The sequence below is a fragment of the Hakea prostrata genome, chromosome 5 (genome assembly GCF_041222555.1).
Source record: "Hakea prostrata isolate BN-2017 chromosome 5, UWA_Hpros_2, whole genome shotgun sequence".
NCBI lineage: Eukaryota > Viridiplantae > Streptophyta > Magnoliopsida > Proteales > Proteaceae > Hakea > Hakea prostrata.
The window spans coordinates 3,765,195-3,790,188 of NC_142604.1; the positions used below are offsets into that span (position 1 = coordinate 3,765,195).

The following is a 24,994-nucleotide window of genomic DNA, read 5'->3' on the forward strand; positions in this document are numbered from 1 at the left end:
AGTGTCATTGCTTTAGAGCCTTCATTTTGGGATGCCAGTGTAATTTACTATAATTAATATATTTTATTTTTGTCTTTTAGAAAAATCAAATAGTTTTGATGAGTCTTTTTAAAAGATAAATTAAATTATTTTGTTGGCAAAGATTTTTCATCGAAAAAAAAAGAACAGAACAGTTGGATTTATACAAGAATAATTTTACAGATAAAGGTTAAATTTCTAGATCTTTGGAATAGAAGAATTTTTAAAATTTTTACTATTCTCTTTTATAAGAAATGGTTAGCAAGCATTCAAAATTTAATCATCCAAACGAAAATGAAGGAAAGAAATAAAGGAATTTGAAAATAAAAGAATATATATAATTTTATTAAACTCTTTTACAAGCAAAGGATAATTATTCGGCAATCAATTTGTTCTCATAGAAAACGAGAATGGAGGATTCATAATTTCCATAAACAATATTATGAATGATAGAATCAAAGAAATAAGATTATTCTCTTTTTTTTTTTTTTTTTTGAGTTTGTCAACTCCGGTTTATAAACCGTGGGTCAAACACCTGGTTGTGGTGGGTGAGTCTCCCAGTGGGGATTTTTTGCATCTACAAAGATTTATTATCGGAACCTTGTTTAAGCGGACCAAGCTACTTACCACTTAAACCAACCCCATTGGTTAGATTATTCTCTTTGTTTTGATCTAAAAATTAATATTGGTAATTAAATTGACATTTTTACTGGAATAAACAATTAGGAAAGATAGTTTTCAATCTAGCAAGATAATTGAAGGAATTCACCATCTATTCGTCTCTAGAGGACATGTTCGTTTCAGTCATGTGGGAAGAGATGATAATCAAGCTGCAGATTGGTTGTCTAGATTTTCTATGGATCCAGGAAATTCATGGTCTTTTATTCAGGAGCCTCCTCTGGATTTGATGGAGATTCTCCGTGTTGATTTTCAAGCTAGCTAATCTTATTTCTGTTTTTTTTTTTTTTGGTCTTTTGACCCACCTATGTACCATAAAAAAATAAAAAAGATAGTTTTCAATCACTGTACAGGTGTCTTTTCTTAAAAAAATAAACAATTAAGTCCACTAAAATATATATCATTTAAAAATATATATATATATATATATATATATAATTCATAATACTATAATTTAAGGATAAAGATGCCAGGAAAATGAGTAACAGAAAAGTAAAACAAACAAACTAATTAAATAGAGAAGACTTCGTGCCTAACAAAACAGAACATAAATTGAAAGATGGAATGGAATTACCACCTTATTCTCCACTGTTTCTAATTATGTGGTTTATTTATTTATTCTTCTACCCTAATTTCATAATTTTAGTTTTTAACTATAAAAATTGTTCTTTATAATAATTATTTTAATTTATAAAAAATTTCAGAGACGTTTTGAGATAATTAGCAACAGCAAAAAAAAAATCCCAATGACCTCTCATAATGTCTTTTAAATTTTAATTATAATACACTTAAATTAGTAAATTCTTTTATGTCATTTTGAATAGTTTTATAATTCCTAAATTAATTATAAGACTACATTATTATTGCAAGTAAAATACAAATCTAAATTTCAATATTTTTTCATTTATTTATGAGTTTTTTCTTCCTCAGTAATTCAATGCTACACAACCACCCAGAGACCATTTTCTGATCGGTTTCTGAAAAGAGCATTAATTTCCCATCATCATCAAATAAAGAAGAACTCGAAGAAAGGAGGAAGAGCTAGAGCTCAGCATCTAGCAAAGTTAAAGCAATCGACCAAGTGAGAGAGTGAGAATCAGAGAAGAAATGGTGTCTGATATTCTCATTCAAGTCTTGCTTCTCTTACTTAGCCTAGGAATGTTCGCAGCGATGCACAATTTCCCCAGACAAGCCTTAGCAAAGTTGCGATTGAGAAATCGAGGCAACGTTCAAGCGAAGCGCCACTTCGTTCAAGGCGCTCAGATTCTCGGTCGAGCTCGTTCTGCCCGCAACAAATCCACTTGCGTAACGCTCGCCAAAGAAGCCGTCGATGAGGCTGATAAAGCTCTTCTTCTCGATCCAAAAGACTCCGCTGCTCACATCTTGAAAGCCCTAGCTCTTGATTTACTGGGTCACAAATCCTCTGCTCTTAAATCGCTCGATTTCGCTCTCTCTCCACCTGCCGTCAAGAGTCTTTCCGATAACGAGCGTGGTGACGCCCTATTCAAGCGTGCTGAGCTGCAGTTCGCCGTGAATCGGAGGCGCAGAATTGACTCGGCGATATCGGATTTGGTCGAGGCAGTGAAGCTTAGCCCAGAAAATTCCAAGGCGTTTTCCCTCTTGGGTGAATTGTATGAGGAGAAGCAGATGATGGGAGAAGCCAAAGAGGCGTACGAGAAGGCTATCAGGATTCAACCCAGTTCCTCCATCGCCCGTCAGGGTTTGGATCGTCTTGCATCGCCGGTAACAAATTCAAAGTTCAAACCCAATCAAGAGGAAAAACCCTAATCAGGGAGACTAGACAGATCAAAATTTTATAATTTTTTGGAATGAACAAAAGAATCTTAGTTAATATTATATCAGTCTTTGTTGCTTTCTTTTATCCCCTCTTTAATGGTTAATTAAAGTTGTATTTATTTTGCTATGCAAGAATCAATTTTTGCAGTTGGGCTTTTGAGAGTGAAACGATTTCGTTAATGGGATCACCAAGCTTCGAATAACAGAATGGTGGTTGTGTCAGGATTAGATCTCTTCCTGAGGAATGGAGGAGGGAGCAAGCGAGCAAATAAGGAATGCCTTGCAGAACCTTTCTACTGTTAAATTATTATCTCGCTACCTAATTTCTTTCTAGAGTTGTATCTTTGAAAGTGCCACCTAACCACCATTTAGTCATAAGTCCTTTTCGAACCCTTTCTCTGCCCTTCCTGGAGATTGAAATCTTTAGTTGTTGCTGTAGTTTTTGGATTGTCATGCATCGTTTCTTTTAGATTCAACGGCTGTGATTACGAGGGTGGTATATCATGGTTGTTAAATTTGGGAAAAAGGAAAATCAGGTATCGCCATTGAAGAGTTATGCAGAAGATACCCATATGACATAGCAAGCAAAAATTCCTATAACTAGGCCTAATAGTGTGATGCCATCTAAGTTCTTCTAACCTTGAGTAAGTTCATAAGTACCACTGGGGTGATGGTCTAGTGGTCCGAAGTTCATTCCTAGTGGTTTGGTAAACCTCATATCTTAGATTCGAATCTCCTCGCCATTGAAGAGTTATGCAGGAGATACCCATGTGATAGGAAGCAAAAATTCCTATAACGAGGCGTAATACTGTGATGTCATCCTAACTAACCTTGAGTAAGTTCGTATGGACCACCGGGGGTGATGGTTTAGTGGTCCGAAGTTCACTCCCAAGTGGTATGGTAAACCTCATATCTTAGATTTGAATTTTCTGTTTTTGTATTGAACAGTTTTGTGCTCTTTAGCTTGGGCATGGATGCTACCAGCTTGTGTGGGCTATACTAAGCCTCCGGTGAGGCTCTGCTGATGACACTCGTGTTTGAGCTCGTAGTGTATAGGGCTATTGTTTGCATAGATTGCATTCAATTAAGAGTCCAACATTGCGTAGCGAAGGTTATGAATCCCTTCTTTTGGTTAAAAAAAAAAAAAGTACGTGCATATGGATTTAACAAAAAAGCGACTACATGTATATTGTGGGTTTGATTCATTCTTTTACCATTGAAGTGAGTACTAAATTCACAATGAACAATGCAATTTTATGGGTGGTTTGGGGTGGGGGTGTGTTCTATAAGTCGAATTTTCAGTTCTTTAAAGCTTTTTCCTAAAAATGTGGGGTATTAGTCTTCTGAGAAAGGAAAATTGCAATTTTGATTTAACGAGAAAATGATCCAGTAATTTACATTATTGCAGCAAAAGGATTTCCTAAGGGCTTGTTTGGTTACATGAATCTAGAGATTTCAAATCTCTGAGATTTTACCCGTTTGGTTATAAAAATCTCTGTCATTCAGAAAAGAAACGATAAGAACAAAAAAAAACACAAAAAAACATTTGAAGTAATTTACATTAATTGAAAGTCCAGATTTTCCAGTGTAGACAGCTTTTTCCCAAATCATATCATGTACAATAAATTTATGCTAAGTATTCTACAAACCAGCTAGGGCAGCTACAAACTCCTGATATGCATTGCTCAGAGCATCACAGTGCTATCCATCAGGTGACAAACTACCTGATCAAAAATTCAAGTCATAAGATTGATGGTTAATGGACAATCAAGTTCCACTATTTGCAGTACAAGATCAAACTAAAAAGGTGCACTCAAACCTGTTCCCTACTACAACAGGCAGGTCTAAATGCTCAAACAAAAACAACTTTGATAGAATACCCAAATTATCAGAATAAGAAAAACAACAACCAAGCATAAATACAAAGCATCATATACTCTAAATCAAAAACAGTAGAGACAAAGGGGGAAAAACAAAATTATTAAATAAAATTCAAAGATTAGAATAACACTACCTTATAGTCAAGACTTATGATATAGTTTCTGAGAAATAAAATCCAAACAAACCTATCAAATTAGAACTATGAAGCTAAAAAGATGGTTTATAGCCTAGTTGACAATGCAGGATGTAACAGAAAGGTTGTTCAACAAGGCTTCTCAATTGTCTCGTTAGAATAACAAATTTACTGATATCACATTCACAAAAGTAAAAGAGGAGGTACAAATGGCACCATGCCATTTTAAATTGTAGAGGGGTCTCATACGTTTAGTGAAACGGCACCATGCCATTACACAGTCTTGGGCATGTAACCGATTACAGATTTGAGAATACAATTGCCTAACTAAAACCATTGGGCATGAACACATTTCAAGCATATAAAAAGCATGGTGAAGGAAAATGTCCTCTCACTACTTTCCTGCCTGAACAGATAAAACTACCAGCTACCCAACCGCTTGTGAGATGGACCGTTGAAATCAAAATCTTAGTCGACATTTCAATATCAACAGTTCGCACATTAACAGCTTGACAGCACCATCAAAATCTTAGTGGACATTTCAATATCAACAGTTGGCACCTTAACAGTTGGACAGCAGGTGCTGCGCATTAACAGTTCGACAGTAGGTGCTGCATATTTAATCCACAGAGATCAGGTGCTCTAGAGAAAATCCAGAGAATCTTAGAAACGAGGAATAACTTTGGAATTCAAGAAGATATGAGACACGTTATCCTTGGAATTTCTTGGAATCGACTACGTATCTGTCGCCTCATTCTACCTAGTTGGCAACAAAAAAATAAAAACAGTAGACTGAGAATTAGAAACGCCCCATCTAAAACCCATATACATTTCATCAGCATCAAAAGAGTCTACAAGTTACTCTGGTTCCTAACTTAGATGTCTCAGTTAGATTGAGGTCAGCACTCAGAACCCATCTTCATTTGATTACACAAAGAGGTTACAAGAAAGGTGTGGAGAGAGGGGTTCTGTATTCTACTATTAAGGATATTCCAGTTGGTCAAAACAGACAGGTGTCAGCTGGCATAAGCCACATTCAGTTTCTAGTGATAGTCACCAATTGTACAGCTACTGCTGCTCAATGGCTCAATACGCTCTATGTTGCTGCTCATATTGATCGGTGGAGCGAACCCATAAAAGAAACTACGGCCACAGAATTCAGATGTAGGCGTGGCTGCTGGTAACAACATGGTTGTGGCAGGTGCCATGAAGTTGGGAAAGAAGTCAGTAAAGCTGCCATTGTCAGACTGAATGTGGGGGTGGTGGTGTTGCTGCTGCTGCAGAACAGGTGATGTTGTATCAAAAGAGAGTCCAGAGCCTGGAGGATTGTGAACACAGCTGCTGTTGCTACTGGTGGCACTACCACAACACTGAAATGGTTGAGCTTCTCCATCTTTATCGCTATCTCTGTCTCCGTCTCTACTACTACAATGGTCAATCTCAAAGACTGTTTCCTTGCGTGAGGCTGATGCATCTAGGGAGAGCTTAAGGCGTTTGGCCACACCACCAATAGGAAGAGCACTGTTAGCAATGGCATCTACATCGTATCTGCTCATCTCAAAGTTGGTCACTGCATTCACTCCCCTGAACTTTATGGCAGCTATATCATACGCTTCCGCTGCTTCTTCCTCAGTTCCTGATATCCACCCACGAACAACCTCAATTCATCACTAACTTCATAGTGATACAGTAGTATGAAGAGTAATGGTGTATCTAAAAATTCAGACCAGGTGGATAGGGAAGTTTACTCACCAAAGGTACCCAGGTACAGATCTTTGTTCCCTGCTACACGGCCTATCCTGGCTTGCCATCTGCCCTGTTGATGATGCCTGCACCATATGTCATATTACAACCCAAACTGAGAATGGCCAATCAATGCAACCAGGTGACCAACAATTTATCTGCTACTATATCTTTACCTTGTAACACCTCTGTAAATGGAAGCACCCCTTGAGAAACCACTGCTTTTTCTGAAAGAATATATTTTAAAAAAAATAAAAATTAATCATCAATTGAATTGGATCTCATGGCAATTCACCAACAAGAGAGAAAAGGGAGCTAGCAAGTGGTGCACAACCTTCTAAGGGATGCAATGAACTCTTGTCTAGTCATGTTCTTCATCTCCTCCAATTCTTTGGTATAGTTTGAAACCTGGAGGAAAGAAAATATTCAACTCTACTGAAACACCATGCAAACAGACTATAAGACACATCGACAGAATCAAGTTTAATTACAGGGAGATTGGTGGTAGCAGTGGGACCCCAGTACTTCAGTGCAGCAAGATCATAAGCCCTAGCTGCTTTCTCCTCTTTATCATACCCACCTGAACATCATAACCATAAAATAGCGACAGTCAATATCGAGATAGCGTCATCATTTCTCAATATTAATTAAGTACTTAGAATGTGTTTAACTATCATATGGTTTTTATTAAAAATGTCTTTTAACCATCATATCGTTTTGCATTGTTACCTCTCAAACCCTTGTCATTTAGGTCCCATATAGATAATACCATTCTCTGTGCCACCACTGACATGGTGGAGGATTTCCTTACTCTGGCATGTGGAATACTTTCCCAAAATTCAATCATTATCATCACTAATATGGTCCAGGTGGAGCCCATCACCGTTCCATGTGCATACCAAATCATCTTCTACCATCCTAGAACATTCAAGTGTAAGAATGAGAGCTTCTAGTTTGATAAACCCCTAATAGTCAAGGTGTACAAAAGAAAGAAGGGTAGGGACTTCAGATGCAACCTACTGCTACTACGGGGAATACAGCTAAAGAGAAGCCAACTGGCAACACCTAAGTGGACAGCAGCAGTTAAGGGTACAGCTGGCAACAAATGATTAGTTGAGAGTGGGCAACACCCAAGTGGACAGCAGCAACTAAGGGCACTATCCAGCTGGCAACAAATGATTGGTTGAGAGTGAGAAATTTAGTTATGTGTGGGGAGTTTGTTGAGTTGGTTAGGATCAAAGAAGAAGGGGGATATGTAAGGAGTTGGGGTAGGGAGAGAAGGGAGGGGAGGAAGAAAGGTAGCAGCCGAAGGGCTTGCTGGGGAGAGGAGTACCTCTCAGGCTAGGGGAATCGTAATGTAAGGAAACCATTGAATCTGAATAGGAGGAGAGTTCATGGTTACTTGCTGTATTTCAATTCCAAGATTCGTATTCATCTATTGATAGTTGCATACATCTCTGATGAATGATTAACAATGACATTAAATAAACAGAGTTAATTCAGGTTGCTGTTATTACTTCTTTTGTGTTAATGGATGAAACTCTGTTTTGCTGTTAGAAGGGTTATTGGTAGGGTTCAGGGCAGTGTAAATTGAGTTCTATCATAGTTTAAGGTTTTCCAGAGATTTCTAAGTAATCTAAAAAAAGCAGAGTTTTCTACTATGCTGTCTGTGCTCAAAGTATAAACTTTAGAAGGGGAAAAAAGTTTAATTAGAACATGGCAGATTAAACAGCTGATACACAATTTTATCAAGAACAAGCAATCTTCTCATCAGGATAACTAGAGCAATGCAAAGACTTATAATCACATTAAGAATTGTTATAAATTAATATGAAAGTAAACAAACTGATTAAAGCAAGAAAAAACGAACCACGTAAAAATACTTCAAACTTACCCAAGTAGACTGCGCTCACGATAGCAACCAAAACAACCAAATGTATATCCAACATTTCATGCAAGAAAGAGGGATAGTTAGGAACCAAAGAAGAAAGAAAAAAAATAGAAGTACAGAACTGCAAATTATGTTTCCACTTGAGAAGCTATATTCGTTCTACTGAAAATAAATAAATTACATTTAAGATGAATTTAATCTATTTGCCCACAAAATTCCAACAAAAACTAAGCTCTCACTTAGCACAACTAAATATTAGTCTATACACAATTGTAGATGAGTACCACACCAACTGTTTTTTTTCCACTCCAGAGGCTTTGAACTCAAAGTGAGGAATCATAATCTCCATGAATAACTCTCAAACTCCAGTGTCCCCCCCCCCCACCCATTTTTTTAAAATTACCTTCTTTGAGCCCATTTTATAGGTCTTTGGCCTCTTTCCAGTATGAAATATCAGCACTTAAACCCCCCCCCTTTCAGGAGGAAATTTTTAAAGGTAAAGACAAAAGGTAGAAAGGTCATTACCCCCCCCCCCCAACACACTAAAAAAAAAATGTTGAACCCTAGTTTTGCCTCTGAAACCCAACAAATTAGATCCAGATATCCTCGAATCAGTCACTTCAAATTGAGCAGATTCCATCTCAGACTCCAGACTTAACCCTGATATGGGAAACCTATAACCAGGTGCTCTAAAATGACTAGAACCTGAAGCAGTAACTCTGCTCCAGTTATAAATTCTATACTGTTTGGTTCTCCAAAATCATTTTAACTTTTGACTGACTGGACCAAAAGGGTACAAAACAAAAAACTTTAAATTAAAAAATTGGACCTTTTGTCAAATGGAACGAACATCAAAAGAATTGCGGTCAAACAAACCCAGCTGTAATCTATAGGATATACATCTCTATCCACCTCCAGCTTTTGCCAGTTTTTAAATCTTGACAAATGACAACCTACAGCCATAAATTTAGACCTTCATTACACCTTTGTTGCTTCTGATTTATCAGAAAAACAAGACGCATGATAGTTCTAATATTTACCCACACTTCCTTTACATACATAGAAAGAGATGACCTAAGGCTATCCAAAAAGTGAGGTCAGCAACATGGAGAAGCATTTCCTAGTTGATGTAAACTTCTTGAAAGAGTGAACAGAATAAAATCTACAGATAAATAGGGAAAAGAAAGTAAAAAGAGAAGAAATCCCAGTTCTGCGAAATCTGAGATTTGAGAGGAGAAAAAGAAATGGAAAAGAGGGGGTGATGTCATAGTCTACTTTGATGTTGTACAATCATGTCCATCGTGTCAATAATTTCAGCATCACAAAAATCTGGGTTCAGACCAACTTCTTGTCAAATGTCAATCCTGGAAATTACTACACGCATCACATGCTGAAGCCTGAAAACCTTCTACAGGAGAAGAACGATTCACTTTGAAATTGAAACGCAGCAGAAAAGAAAGACATTCAAGAACTCCAGATAGTAATGGCGGCATATAAACAGCAAAAAATTAGTAAAGAAATAATGATACAGGAAGTAAATACTAAATAGTACTAATATGGGTATTACGTAACAAATGCAACCTGCTTCTCTAATCGAATAGAGTCAGTCATTCGAGTTTCAAGAACAGTTCAAAACCTGAATCTCTTTCTCCCTTACACATCTACTGTAAAATACCAGAGGAAATAAATGCTGGTTTTATTCTCTACCTTGACGACCTTTTCTGGTTTGTCCTTCTCTTTTACAGCTGTTATCCCAGAGGTGTGCTTCATATCTTCCGGTCCATCTATGTCTGCAACCATTACCATTACCACCACCATTAAATAAAGTTTCAATTGAAAATCGAAAAATAAAATAAAGAAGAAAATGGTTATAGTTACTTTGTGACGCCTCGATAAACAGAGGTCCTCTGCCCAAAAGTTTCAGAGTTCTTCTTCAACGATTCTGTTACAGTGGGAACGGCAGCTTTCTCGGAGACTGAGCTCTGGGCAACCGCCAACGACAAAGCTTGGGGACTTCCAGAGAAAAACAAGTCACCGCCGCATGTTAACTGACCAGTTTCATTTACGGAGACGGAATCTTCAACGACCTCCGATCTACCGGAGTTAGAAGATGTGAAGGCTTGAAACATGGACGGTACAGCAGCGAAGTCCTTGATGGGTTCCTGGTCGCCAAGGATGCCCAAACCCTGTTTGTAGAAATGACTAAACGAAGAATCTTCAGTTTCCGTCTGCCTATCGGAGTATTGAACAAGGGAAGATGAGTGACCATGGCAGCCGAGGAAGTCTTCCAGCTTTGGTACTGTTTGCTGGATTTGGTGGTCGACTTTTGAAGAGACAGGGAAGCAGCCATTGATTCTAGTCGGGACCTTGATTTCTTTCACTTCTTTGGCTTCTTCTGGGTAAAGCATTTGAGGTGTTGGCTTCAGGTTAGGCCACTCTGCAACAAACAAAACAGTTAAAGCTTAGCATAAACCAAGACAGTGGAAGGAAATTGTTGTAAATGAGCATACCATTTGCATCAAAGGCGTCAAAGAAGTAGTGATTCTGAGAAGAGTCAGCGGAGCTATCGAAGGGCATGAGCGGTGGTAGAGCGAATGAAATCCAGGTACTCGCCGGAGCCATTGTTGGCGTAACCTAGTTGATCGATCCCCTAAACCTTAAGAAGCTCTCGTTTCTCTAGTAAAACTATTAGAAGCAAAAATAAAGTGAGAAACCAGTTAAACAGTTACGGTTTTATCTCAGTGAAGTAGTGATTCAAAAAACCCAGAACCAGTCAGAAAGGGAATGGAAAACAAGAGAAGAAAAACTTGGAAAACACTCAAAAAGACTTAGAAGAAAAGCTCTTTATTAGAAACGTTGGGAACAAAACCCAGAAACCACATGCAGCGAGAGCTTATACCCAGTAAACAGTAAACAGAAGTTGAAACAGAACCAGCGGATAGTAATGTTCACCTCAGTTCTAAGAGAATCTAAGAGAAAGAGACGTAGAGAAGCTCTCTCAGTGATTATGAGAAAGGTAACTCAGTAGGGTTTTCATGTAAGATTTGGCGGTTTCTTCTGTCCAAATAAAGACTTTGAAAGCTGTCTGAAACGCAAGACTTTGACAGTGATTGAGAGACACAGAAGGGCCAGATATATATTTATATAAATCTTGTTTCAGGTCTGGAGAATTTCTGGCAGCAACGGCAGTGGATAAGAAACTTTATTTTTGTCTGCCTAAACAATGTCGCGGAAGATCGGGCGCCGAACGAACTGAGAGAGACGATGCTGCCACCCTCTTCTGAAAACCAGTTTATTCGCTTATGATTTCTGTTACAATAATACCCTCCTTGAATAACCAGGTGGAGCAGTAAGATTGAGGGTATTTTAGTCAAAATCATTGCTTATTTACTATTACGTGGCGGTCAACAATTGTAGTGAAAAGGAGGGACTCATGTTTGACTTTGTCGTCACCGTGATAGCGAGAGTGAGAAACGGAACACGGGGTTTCGGGTTGGATTTTAGCGATTTAGAGTCTTTAGACCAGTGCCAGGAAATATGGGCACTGAGGGCCCGGTTTTTCTGCTAGTGTTTTTACTTTTTTTCATTTCACTTTTTTTTGTTTTTGTTTTTTTTACTAATTTACTTTACCAATTTACCAACAGTAAATGTGAAACCAAACGCATGAAATTGGACAAACCAGGCTTCTTTCACGGAAAAGTGATTCATGAAAATAACCAATTAAGGACCCGTTTGATAATAATCTAAACCTTTTTCACTTAAATCCAGTCCATGCAACCCTTTGTTTCGAGAAACAAACATAATATAGAATTATTATTTGGTTAAAATTGTTTTATAAAATATACATTTTTATAAATTTCAACTTGTGTTTAAAATCACCTGAAACAAAATATTTTTATCAAATAATTTTCTAGCTTTTCGAGCACCAGAAATTGTTTTCGAATAAGTTGTCAAACTGGTTCTATGAGATACCTACAATGCGGTGTGGTGGTCACATTATCCTTGAACCCTCTCATATATTATGCGGTTATCATGCACGCAGTCATGATATGGTAAAGAGATAATGACGGGTATATCTTAATGAAGGGGTTATAAATTCAACACTCCTTGTGGTATAGTCCCCACCATAATATACCATTTATAGTCACAAAAAAAAAAAGGGTAGCGCAGGATTTGCGTGACATGACATTGTTTTATTTAAGCACAATTTGTTTGTTTGTTTATTTTGAAATAGGGTGAAAAAAAAGTTTGAAAAAAATAAAATTTTCATGAAATTCTTGGAAAGCTTTTCTAGTGATAGTGATATATTAATTTTCTCATGCTATCTATTTTAAAATTCTAATAAATGAGTAAAATTTTATAAAAAACAATAAAGTAGAATTTCAAATTTTAACTTTTTTTATTGTTTTATCATATGGAGAGTCTTACATATTTATTTTTTTATGTTTTTTTCAACCAAACAATACCCCAGGGATAATGGAATTTTTTATTTTTTTGGGTCTGGGTTCAAGTTAAGTAATGGAGTAGAGTTCAATTTTTTGAAGGAGGATTTTGGAGGTACTTGAGATTTGTAGGAAAGCAAACGGCTGCAAGTGTCCTTTTCTGGAAATAAAAAGCACGACCATATATGTCTTTTTCCGGAAACAAAAAGCACGAGAGAGATAAAAATCCAAATATATATTTTGATCTCACACGGAATTTAGGGTTTTGGAGTGTAGCAAAGAAATGAAAAAGCGCGATAGGCAATAGCCTTAGGTCCTCTCCTCAGGTGTTTGTGTTAGATTTGCATGTAGCAGCAAAAGCAAATGCGTAGAAGAGAGCATAAGACAACAGAGCTAAGCTGCTACACACGCACGCACTCACCTCAGCTACAACTGAAGATTACTTAACTTGTTTAGTGGAAATTTTGGGTGCACCAAATGCTTTGCCCCCTATTGTCCGCTAGAGCTGCTCGGTGACTTGTAACGTAGGATAGACACCTGAGATAGGGATTGATGGTTACTTGGATTTAGCATCTATGTTCTTGAATATATGCATGCACGTGTCACCATCACTAGTGTCTCTCTATTTGCTTCCAATTACAGGATGAAAATGCCGGCTTTTACAAGACCTTGCAGGTCTTTTTTTTGCTTAAATCTATCACGTTTTTTATCCGATTGACAATAAATTTTGGCTTAGATTTGGATCTTGTCATTTGCTATTTTCATGTAAAAAGAAAATCCAGTCTAACTTTTGCAAATGAAGCACAAAGCGAGCAAAATTTTAAGTGAAAAATATGACATGAACCATAGTACATTCTGAGATAACTAGTAGCAAATATTTGGAGTATGCAAGAAATTTTTCAGTTGGGTAATTGAAGAAATCATTAAGAATCTTCAAGCAAAGAGAGAGAACTTGTAAGTCCAGAAGCTTATTATATATAGATTTTTACCAAAAAAGAAATATATCTTATATATAGATCATTCTAAGCTAATGCTAATGGTTTTCTCAATGTATGTCAAACAAGGGGATGCAATATTGACATGCAAAACTCTTTTTTTTTTTTTTTTTGAGGGGTAAGAACATGCAAAACTCAACCTTGAGTTTTCCAACCTTTGGTCAAGGATTCAAAATTTTTAGATCAAATCAAACTTAGATTCAAGATTGATGATTGAGTATGACTGTATGGTCTGTTTTCACTCATTTATTGTTGAGTGTTTTCTCAACTATTTTACTCTGTTAGTTTTTCCTGTAAAATTAGTTGTTTATCCCCTCCCCCACCCCAAAAAAAAAAAAAAAAACCCAATTGATTTTATAATTTAAACTTGATAAAAAAATATACAATTATATATTAACATCATAATCCCAAAGAAAGAAATCACTATCCTTAGCTTTCTCTAGCCTTGATATAGCAAAAATAAAATTGTCAGTGTCAACCAGGGCTAACTAAACCTATGAATCTATGATATCCTAGTCTCTTAGATTGAACTTAAACTTTGTTGCAGATGAGTTGAGCGAGTTAATTGGGTTATTTTAATTAGTAAAAATTTCATTGAAAGAAAGGCCAAGAATTGCAAGAACCTTCTATAGGGCATAACTCAAGAAAGCCATTAAGTGGCAAAGTGCCAATCTGTACTGTTTACCACAGTTAGAGCCCACCTAGCTAAAGCATCAATAACAACATTTGCTGCTCTAATTGAAACAGAATTATTCCAAAAGCCAAATAAAACCTCTGATCATTCCCCATACCTACAACATTCAATAAAAAAAGGACCTGTGGGTTGAGCACCCCTTAGGTGACAGGACTTTGAGCAATTGGATATACATTGATTAAAAAGCAATTCTTGACTCCCTTTCTGCAGGTGAGCTAGGGAGTTCAACTTTAGTTTACAATATCAAATATTTCTTGAGTTTCTAACAAACACTTTCTCCTATAAAATTGTATACCATTTTTGATTATGCATTGGTATCGATCACAACAAATTTGATATCACCTAACTGTAATGTCCTATTAGGTTGGACGGGAAGAATTGAAGTGGAAACTTTTTAAAAATCACATCAAGCTGTATCAACATTATTCCAGGGTGGATCTTTGAGATAAAGGTAAGGGTGTCAATCTGGTCTCAAATGAGAACACCATCTCAAGGATAGCATTCTGTTGTGGGGTTGAAGCTTCCAGAGCCTCCCTACTGTCACACATGAAACTTGAAAGGTGGACAATGTAAAATTATTGTTACATATTAGGAGATTCAACATTGAATAATCATCATCATGATTCATGACTATCATTCTTAAATACTCATTTGGAACCAAACAAGAAAACCTTGATGATGATTTCCTCCCTTTGTGTTTACGGATCATGGTCAGCACCGCAGATTCGAGGCCGGTGTATTCTCATCTACCTTTGCTGCATCTGCAAACACGCGTCGCTTTTCTCTTTGGCATTTGACCGAACACTACGTGTGCCTACAACTTTTGACTCATACTACTGAAACTTTTTCCTGTTCTCGCACGTGCAGTTCATCTTTTTAAATGCAAAACTCAAATCCTTTCTCACAACCTTCCGCGATAAGTACATGAGGAAGAAATGAGTAACCGTTCTCTCTCTCTGCATGTGTTCCTTTGATTCTTCGTTTTGAAACACAGAGAACCCACATGTACGAAGCACAGAATTTTCAGACAGTTGGGCTCCACCCCAGAATCCAGAGTAAAGAAAAATTCCAAAATGGTGGACAAGGTATCAAATTTCTCTGTTCTGCAGAAACTTTTCAATGAATTTTTATAAAAGACAACTGGACAAGAACAAGATGGTGGGTGACAATCAGGTGTGGATATTCAGAAACAAGGCCTAATTCTATCATAAAATAATAAAAAAAATGAAAAAAAAAAGGTACTGAAATCTGAATTGTCGGCATATTCTCAATTTGAAGGTTTCTTTTGAGGTAAACAAGTCAAAAGGCACCGAATCGATGACTCAGAGATGATAAATTTATAACTAGAAAGTGATTAGTTGAAGAAATCTCCATTAATGCTTAGATTCTACTTTGAAGAAGTCGGATCCATGAAAATAGAACCTTCAAACTCATCCCAATAATTGAACAAAATTTCTTGATCAACTCTTTTGGGTTTGATCATTAGTGGGGGCTAGACAATTCGGTGATCGGTTTTTCTACCGAATAGAAAAACCAACACGCTGAAGAAAAAATTGGTAGTCCTCTCTCTAGAAGTAGAAGTTGTTTCTTCCGAGGAACCTTCTTCTAATGTAATACTAATTCTGATACAAAATGTTAGGTGTTCGAGCAATATGCCAAAAAAATCAAAGCTAATGGAACTGGTTGAATGATTAAGCCTTTAATATATCCCATATCATGTTGACCCAATCTAAATCCATATATCAGAGTGAACTTCATTAAGCAGATAACATATTACTTGTTGAATCCAGTTATTTGATTGTAAAATGTAGATATCTTAAAGAGGAAATAATCTTACTGAGAAATGGCTGACCAGAGAACTGTAGCAGAGGGAGCCTGAACCCTATATACAAGGCACACTGCATGCCTATCTTTGAGCTCAGCCCAGATATACATGTTATTACAGCCTCAAATGTATAAACCCAGATTCCATGGAGCATCCCCTGATCTTTCCAGTAGTCTTCCTCAAGAGTTACTTCATGGTCCACCAGTTTCAACTACCTGAATCTCTGACTGAAGCCCTACCTCTATCCTAACTTCAAGGTTCACTGTTTGGGTTGACAATGGATTCAGTCTACTGGTCTTGTTCAGCTCTTAGCGTTTAGAAGGTAAGCAAGGGATTCATTGCCCAACAAGTAAAATAGGAAATCAAGGGTAAGAAGCTTGCAGCCTATGTGAAAGGATGAATAAGTTTTTAAAGACTCTGAACAGGTTCCTAGTTGGGGCATCTAAGTAATTTCCTGCATCCAGGCATTGGTTTTCAAAACCTATTAGGCACAACTTGCAAGCCTCACAGAGATCCTGAACCTTGCTAAAAGTATTGATGGCAATGGAGTCGTGGCTTTCCCACTTTGCCCTAGTGGGTCTGAAATACATCTTCTGTTGTGCACGTCTCTACACTATACACAGCAGTGTTCTTATATGTTAAACAAATGACTGAGAAAACTAAAAAATTGAAAGAGCATTAAAGATTTTTTTAATTCAAAATTAAACATTTAATCACAGCTTTCTGTTTGGAATAAAAGTGTACTTTTGTACATGGTAGAGAGATGGGTACAACAGAGAATTTTTTTCCCCTAGTGGGTCAGAAATGTTCTACATTTCAACAAGTAAGATTTGAATTTGGCTAATCAGATAAGTTTTCCATCTTATTCATAAATTTGGCTTTTAAAAACAACCAAAATATCCAATACAAATACATCGGCACTCAACTTTTGGGAAGAAGTGTCCACATCATCACCGTCTACTAGCCTTGGCTGATTTGTACAGTAATACAACTCATCCAACAACCATGCATATTATGCCTCCATGAAAAATGACCTCAAATGATTACCAAAAAAAAAAAAAAAAAATGACCTCAAATAGGGCTGTTTGGATGGCAATATTCAACATAGCTACACCCATTTGGAATTATTACCCAAAAAAAAACCCGTTTGGAACTTATAATTGTTAATATTTGGATGTGTACAATTCTTCCGAACTTTCTGCCAATGCAGTTAGGTATACGTTTCAAAAAAATTTAGCTTTTCCTTTTGTCCATGGTGAAGAAAGAATCCACTCACCATAGGCATAAATTGTCTGATTCAAGGACAACATGGTATCTGTAATCACAGCCAACAACACAAAAAATGATAGGTAGAGGTATGTGCTCCTCTCACACCTTTCCGCCACACATTAGTAGAATGACCCATTTTGAATTATAACAAGAATTATCAAGGTAGCCCCTCCCCCTCCGGGTGACTCCTAATGTCAAACGAAAAACGTTTCTCTTACTCGCAAAAATGAGCAATTAGCAATCAAGAAAATCCTCATTCGACCACTATGAGTAATACAACGATACACTATTGATATCCAAACTAGACAGATAATTTGGCTAATGTACTTCTTCACCATCAAGCCACTTGAGGCAAGGAAGAACTTTGGACAGCAATATCTTAAATCTCTTGTCAGCAATTGCATTTCCCACTACATCGATCTGTGTTAAATGTAAGCCTTTAAAAATCACAACAGCCTCCCAATACTCCCCAACACCAACACCAACACCATTAGTTACATTTTCATCAATATTCCAATCGGGTCCTACTGCATGTGACAGGGGAGATGCACACAAATACCTGGTTGTGTCAATATAATGTGCACCAATCTCGTTGTAGGAGATATCCAACACTTTCAAGGACTTCAGCGGTCTCAAAGGATGCAATGAAGTAAGGCTTCTGAGTTTGTTGTTGCTTAGATTCAGGTAGGAGAGAAGTTGCATCGCTTCCAAACCTGTCACAAGATTCAAAAAACCAAGTATCAACTTTGGATTTCGGTTCTCTCATTCTTTATTGATTATCCTTTATGTCTTTGCAACTTCTCCTTACTTGCATTTGCCTTTTCCAAAAAGTGTTTTTTACCGGGAAATATTTATGAAATATTCCATCAGTATGATTTCCCACCCCTACATCAAACAACCCCCCCCTCCACCCACAAAAAATAATAATAATAATAAAATAAAAAATATAAAGTAAAAAATATAAAGCATTTTGGGTGCGTGGTAGAGGAAAGGAACTCAGAATCATTCATTAACTGTTGTATCACACAGCCATACAGTACAACCATACATGACCAGCAATTAGAAAATGAGGAAAAGATAAATATTCTATGGTACAAACTCAAAAAACCAAATGTAAATCATCACAAACACCACAGGTAGTTTCACATTGACCTGGACACAAAAATAGCTATTCCATGAAAAGGAGCTTGCATAATAGATTTTCAAGATTGTTAGTAAGAATCTAACCCGTAAAAACAAAAAACCAAGAGAAAGAAAAACACCTAAAGTTTAATGCTGTTGAAGTTGATGAGAAGCTATTGAAGTTGTCAAAAGCCATAGATGCAGCAAGAGAGATCATACAACACCTAAAGTACAAAAATTGGGATACCCACATGGTAATAGGCAATTGTGGAAGTTGATGAGATAAAGTTTAATGCTGGCAATGGCCCTCCAAAAGAGATATCGGTTCTTAAGCCCTTTTTCCCCTTCGGTTCTTAAGCCCTTTTTTTCCCCTTTTTTTTTTTTCTTTTTTTGTTGGGTGGGGGGGGTGGGGTGTGTGAGATTCACCAAAATTTGGAATATCTACTATTAATTCATCAGAGCTCGCCAAGTAAGGCTTGTATGCTACTGATGTTTAGAATGTAATTTTGATGTTCAAATATAGGATCATGGATAGCACAAACCATCTGAAACTCAAATATGTTCAAATGTGTTATAATGCAATCAAAATGAATTATGATAGAAGGTATCCAAAATCCAACATACACAGTAAGCAGTGGTGCAGAGATCCTCCTAACGAAAGAAAAATGAGAGCCAAATACAAGAATACCTTCAATAGAATGAAGTTCGTTATGGCTGAGGTCTAACATTTGTACCCACAGTAAACGCTCAGAAAATCCAATTCGTGATAGGGCCATATTCTTGAGTCGTAAGCAGATCAAGTTGTTGAGACTCAAAGAAGTTGGGTCATTATACTGGCAGCAGAGCCTCAGCAAAGAATCAGTAGTGGAGGTCATCTGTCAATCAACCCAAATATGAGAATATAACAAATTATAATAAGGTTGGTAACTGGCAAAGTTGGATCAGTATATAAAGCATATCTTAAATGACAAAACACAGTAAATGGCTAGCTTTCTTCATTGAGGTCTAATAGGAAGCAGCAGGGTAAAATGTTCAAAGAATCCAAAATCCACAGGATAGAAGCACTCTAAAACAAGATTTTGGGGTGGACACAGAGAAAAAATTTCCAAGGAAAGATGTAAATTTGACAGTCCAAGGTGCAAAGGCTAAGAGTGTTTGATCTAAGAGGTTGCATTATAACTTCTGCATAAAAGAACAACCTAGACATTGAAGAATGAAATGAAAATCTAGAAACCCATCCATAAGCCAGTATCGTTTCCTAGTGGCAAGGAAACTAGTAAGTATAGACGTCCAAAAGTAGGTCCAAACACGAGGGCTTGAGTTAGACCAGGTCTTCCAGCCATTTTTTGGAAATGGATTCAATAGTAAGAATGCAATGCATATAAGATCTAGTAGCTCCGTAGACTACTAGACCTTATTCTATTGACAAGCATGTTGGCAAAAGCAAGTAAAAGATGGCACCAGGGTATGGCTGTACGGGAACATGCATACTTTCATATATTATAGCATTATCATATCTGTAATGATCAGGGGGAGATACATTACTTTGTTATCCTATTCCCATGTAATATGAAAGACATTCAATTAGAAAAGCCACTACATAGCAAGCATTACCAAAGGAACAAATAAATATTGGAAACAACAAAATTTTGGAAAATAATGCTCCCAACAGAGGAAAACCTGTTCTATTAACCCCCCCCCCCCAAAAAAAAAAAAAAAAAAAAAAAAAGAGCAGAGAAAAACCTGTTCCATGAGGACTAAGCTGTGCTCATCCTTGTAATATCTCAAATGACTAGGGTCCAGCTTAATCAAGTCCATAAATAGATCTAGAACTTCTTCGGAATGAATCCTCTTCTGTTGAGAAGGCAATTGATATGACAACATTGCATCATGAGCCATTAAAAGTCGTGCAAGGCTAAGCTTTCCAATTTTACTGCCGACAAAGCCCCCAAAAAAATACAGAGTTAAATGAAGATAAGGGGATGGAAGGGATCAACAGAAGCAAATCTTTTCTGAAAATTTCTGACTGGAGGTACAAAGGACAAACCAGTCTATCTCTGACAGCAACTCCCGGAAGAGAGCTATCTCATTAGAGATGGTCTCAGTATGCCAGCTATAGGTCTGCTCACGTCCCTTGTCAACTACGAGTTGGTCTAAAGAACTCAAGTCCCAAGCAGGTCTTTCATTAACGCTAAAACTGTCATCCTTCCAGACAACCATCTTAATGTCAGACCCCACTTCCCTACATTCTGTATCAACTGACTGTAATCTCACAGTGAACGCAAGTTCGGAAGAATGATTATACTGGCACCCATTTGAAGTGACAATACCTTGAGAATGTCCAAGCTTAACATCAACTGGATAAGATTTCGAGGGATCTTTACCATCAGGAAAATTCAAATATGTTACCCAAGCTTGGGCACTTCCTGACTTGTTTGTTGAAAGTGGCATCCAAGTAAGATCTTCATTCTTACTGAACATGTATTCAATGGTAATTGCTGAAGAGTCTACCCCTCCAACAGCTTGATTAAAATAAAGAACAACAGGGAAAACCCCTTTATCAGAATAACAACTTCTGAATGGAGACAATACACCACCACTCAAGTTATGTTCAAAAGATACCATCAGATCCGAACCCTGAGGTGGCCAACAGGCAATAAGCACTAAGGAATCCGGTCTAACTGTTTGCTCCAGAAGCCAGAGATGATAAAACCACCCACTTTGGTCATCTGGATCTGTAAAAATAGCTTGGTGTACAAGCTCATATTCTTCTGTCAGAACTTTTTCCTTCTCGGCAAATCCTTGAGCCTTCTGCTTCAGCAACTCAGACAGAAGTACACTGCAGAAATCACATAGTTTGAATGCCATGGTGAATGATACAAAAAGTGAAGTATAGAAGCAAAACAAGCAGCAATAGAGGTACAACTATGCACAGTCATAACGTTGCTCTATTGCAAGCTGTTGGTCACGGCATAGTCATCATGGCCCCTAAGCGAATCAAGCCATGGGACTGAGTAAAAAATCAAGGCAACACCAATTAGGCAGCCAAGGCATGCAAGTTGATAAAGCACCTGGAAGACTAGGCAACGCCTTGAAAACTATGGGTACAGGTTCAAATGAAGGAAATAGCCTCTCTGTGAAGCAGTACATTAGCCCCTCCCCGGGAAGACTTTTTTTTGGTTTAGTTATTTATTTGGCTTTAATTTGTAGTCCCTTTTTTTTATATTTTATTTCATCTAGTTTATCTTTGAGTAAAAGACCAAAGGATATAGGAGACAGAGTTTGAATGTAATTAGTTTCCTTTTCGGGACTCTTATTTCCTCTCTGTATGTTGAGATGTACTCCAGGACTAGGGACAGATTTATTCCGCTCTATATGTTGAAATGTACTCTGTGACTACAGACAGACCAATTGGGACATGACATTGGTTGAGTAGCATGGCTTTGAGGTTGGTGCTTTCTTTTCTCTCCTCCCTTCTCCCTGGTAAGACAAATCCATCTTCCCTTATAACCACTATAGAACAATTATCTTCTCTTCTTTATTCTTTCTTTCTTTCTTACTCTTTTAGTCAAAAGGAACCCTTTGCCTGGAAGGCTCAAACAAGATACCCTTTCCCCATTCAGCTCCTTTTCTATGGGATATTTAAACTGCAACCAGGATAGATTCTGAACCTAGAATAGGGTTCTTATTATTAACTTGGTGTTCCCTTTTTGAACTGCTAACAGTATTATAAGACCCTGAGTGGCATCTTCTCTCCTAGGAGCAAAAAGACTTTTGTAAAACTGAAACCAAAATGCACTCAAGCTCTCTTTCCCTCCCGTCCCCCCCCCCCCCGTCCCCCAAGCTCTCTTTCCCCCCCCCCCCCCCCCCCGTCCCCACAAAAAAAAAGAAAGAAAGAAGGAAGTACTACAAATTAAATGCAAATAAATAACTAGACAACTACTACAAACAACAACCATAACCTTATCCCAACTAAAGGGAATAGGCTAAATGGATCTAGGAGAAGCTTTGAGCAAAATCCCAGGTTGATCTTGCTTCGTCCAGGCTTGGGTTTCCAAAAGCTGGTTGTGCTGGTGCAGCCATCCGAGTGCCACTTTTGCGGTTATTAAGCACACAGGCTTAGCACATTCAACTATAAAAACAACCAAGAGCTGACCTATGTTTCCTATATTTACTCTTACAGAAGTCAATTGTGCAATGTGAATCAATCTACCAATTAAGAGCCAACATTTCCAGAGCATGAGTCAGTAATTGATAACATAAACATAAAGAGAAAGATGGAAAAGCATATTGGTTGCCCATCTGAGAATATTGAAATCAAGAGCTGTATAAAAGTCAAACTACTAGCCATCACTTCTGAGTCAAAAGATTAAGACATAGTTCATGTCTGTGAGAAGCAAGTAGGCAACAAAAACTAATTTAGACAAGCTCTTCTTCACTAACTTTATAAGAACTGACTCAATCCCCCAACCCACATGTGCTTGCCTAAGTATTTATACATCATTTCCAAATGGAAATGCTTTGTACTGCCATATGTGGTCCTTGTGAATAAGAAAGCAAAGAAGTGTAGCACAACTCAACTACCAAACCAACCAGATCATTAGTTTATCACCTCCCTGCTAAAAAATTCATCTCTCCCTCTAATTTATTGAAAATGAGCTACAAAATATCAAGTAACTTGGATTTGTAAGTTGCACAGAAAAAAATAGAGATGCTAGTTTAGTCTTTCAAATTGCAGTCTCATGAGTCAACTATAATCTATAGCTAGCTAGAGAAAAAGATCTTCACACCTACGATTATGCCACGCAGAATAGTTGCTGAAGTTTATATTTATCATGTCCGTGGTAAACTGTAGCTCTTCCTCCAGCGATAGGTTCTTCTGAGACGCAACAAATCTGAGAAGGACATGAATAAGCAAAAAAAAAAAAATCCCAAATGCTAAAATTTGGTTAAAACCACTGGGCAATCCTCACCTCCGGTAATTCCATGCGTGGAAATTTCGAGAATCAAGTCTTTGGAATTGATCCAAAAGTCGAAATTCATGATCCAAAGAAAGAAAACCTTTGTTCAAAACCCATTTGCGATGATGCCAGGCTGAGTAACACTTAAAATTTCGTCTCAACGCATTCTCTACCTACACCGTCCACCAAACAATCGACAAATTCAATCACACAAAGTACAAGAAGATGACTGTAAAACAAGATTTTCAGAAGAAGAAAAAATAGAGTATCAGTACGCACGACTCGTAGTTCTTGGTTGAGAATAGCTTTGATGGCATCGGAATCGGTTTCGGATCGGAGAATATTCTCCACAGCTAGTTTTCTGAAATTCCAAGCAGTGTAGTGTTCGGGATTTACGTCTACAAGTTTCGCACAACTTTCTAGGGCTTCCTTAGTGTAGCTGAAAGATCAATCACACATAGTACTATATGAATAAGAAGATATTAACCATTGCTTTAACTATATAAAACACGATGCAATAGAATGAATTAAAGATGATGAACAGAAATAAATGAGGAAGAAAACTCAAACTCACATCTTATCATGGTGATATTGGAGAAGTTGATCTTGGAGGCTTCGCAGTTGAGCAGCTTTCGCAGCTGTGACTGCGTCGTCTGGTTTGATGGCCTTTCGAGGAAGTCCGTGCATTTTCTCTTTGCGTCAAACACACAAAGAGGGGGAGATCTTTGCGGCAGAAGAGGAAGAACAGAGGGGGAAGGAAAGATTGGGCGCCTCTACGCGTGTTGCAGAGGAAAACCTCCGCTCTTCCGTCTTGATTACAATGAAAACTGAGAGAACATGGCCGGTAAAATTGGTCGCGTGGCCCCTGCAACGCCGTTACAGAATTTTTATTTATTTATTTTTTTTTTGGGTAAATCGTTATGGAAATTATTAGCACCATTTTGACATATACATTATTATACAGTTAAAATTTTGAAATATTTTCAAGTGCCACCCTTGAGTTATCCCATAATGTTAATATGTGACTCCTTGAGTTATTTAATTTAGGAAAAATTGCATACACACCCTTTAGATTTGCAATTAATTACATTTATTGCTCTAAAAAGAATTAATTATCTTACTAAAAAAATAATTATAAATGTCCCTTTATTATATAGGATTGAAGTTAAATGATGATGTCAATTGTTAATATTTTGTTAGATAAATATATAAATTACTTATTTTACCCTTCATTATCCAAATAATTTTTTAAACTCCAAATTTACCCTTTGTCCCCTATTCTATTCCCTCTTCTCTCTCGGGTCTTGTTCCTCGATGCCGACAACACCAGCCTCACCACCTCTGGATCCTCTCTCCCCCAAGCTTTGAAATTGGTGGTTCTAGGATTGCTAATGACATCAAAGGCAGAAAAACTTCAATCCATTAATTTGCTTCTCTACATGGCTCCTATGGCTTGGTAAGATTTTGCTTTCGCTCACCGTGTCCATTGAAGGAAATGTTGCCACAACCACCTTCAAGAAGGTGAGGGAGGGGCCAATTATAGTT

At 37.4% G+C, this 24,994-nt stretch overlaps 3 protein-coding genes across 3 annotated transcripts; 1 reads left to right on the plus strand and 2 right to left on the minus strand.

The window, feature by feature from the left end:
* The first annotated feature begins 1,557 nt into the window (after positions 1 to 1,557).
* Positions 1,558 to 3,091, plus strand: LOC149014458 (Tetratricopeptide repeat (TPR)-like superfamily protein). The gene has a single exon (XM_089156070.1). It carries the CDS (start codon positions 1,804 to 1,806, stop codon positions 2,482 to 2,484), a length of 681 nt encoding a protein of 226 aa, XP_089012196.1. The 5' UTR covers positions 1,558 to 1,803; the 3' UTR covers positions 2,485 to 3,091.
* A 2,215-nt stretch (positions 3,092 to 5,306) lies between these two features.
* AIL7 (AINTEGUMENTA-like 7) lies at positions 5,307 to 11,377 on the minus strand. Its single transcript, XM_089156978.1, has 10 exons — positions 11,094 to 11,377; positions 10,652 to 10,826; positions 10,020 to 10,578; positions 9,849 to 9,931; positions 8,145 to 8,153; positions 6,742 to 6,830; positions 6,585 to 6,658; positions 6,427 to 6,477; positions 6,260 to 6,336; positions 5,307 to 6,143 (listed from the first exon to the last, which is right to left on the minus strand). Exons 2-10 carry the CDS (start codon positions 10,761 to 10,763, stop codon positions 5,551 to 5,553), a joined length of 1,647 nt encoding a protein of 548 aa, XP_089013104.1. The 5' UTR covers positions 10,764 to 10,826; positions 11,094 to 11,377; the 3' UTR covers positions 5,307 to 5,550.
* Positions 11,378 to 17,257: 5,880 nt separating this feature from the next.
* RGTA1 (RAB geranylgeranyl transferase alpha subunit 1) lies at positions 17,258 to 24,298 on the minus strand. Its single transcript, XM_089156454.1, has 8 exons — positions 24,024 to 24,298; positions 23,729 to 23,888; positions 23,462 to 23,622; positions 23,279 to 23,383; positions 20,536 to 21,327; positions 20,232 to 20,421; positions 19,177 to 19,363; positions 17,258 to 18,079 (listed from the first exon to the last, which is right to left on the minus strand). Exons 1-8 carry the CDS (start codon positions 24,134 to 24,136, stop codon positions 17,685 to 17,687), a joined length of 2,103 nt encoding a protein of 700 aa, XP_089012580.1. The 5' UTR covers positions 24,137 to 24,298; the 3' UTR covers positions 17,258 to 17,684.
* Between the last annotated feature and the right edge of the window lie 696 nt (positions 24,299 to 24,994).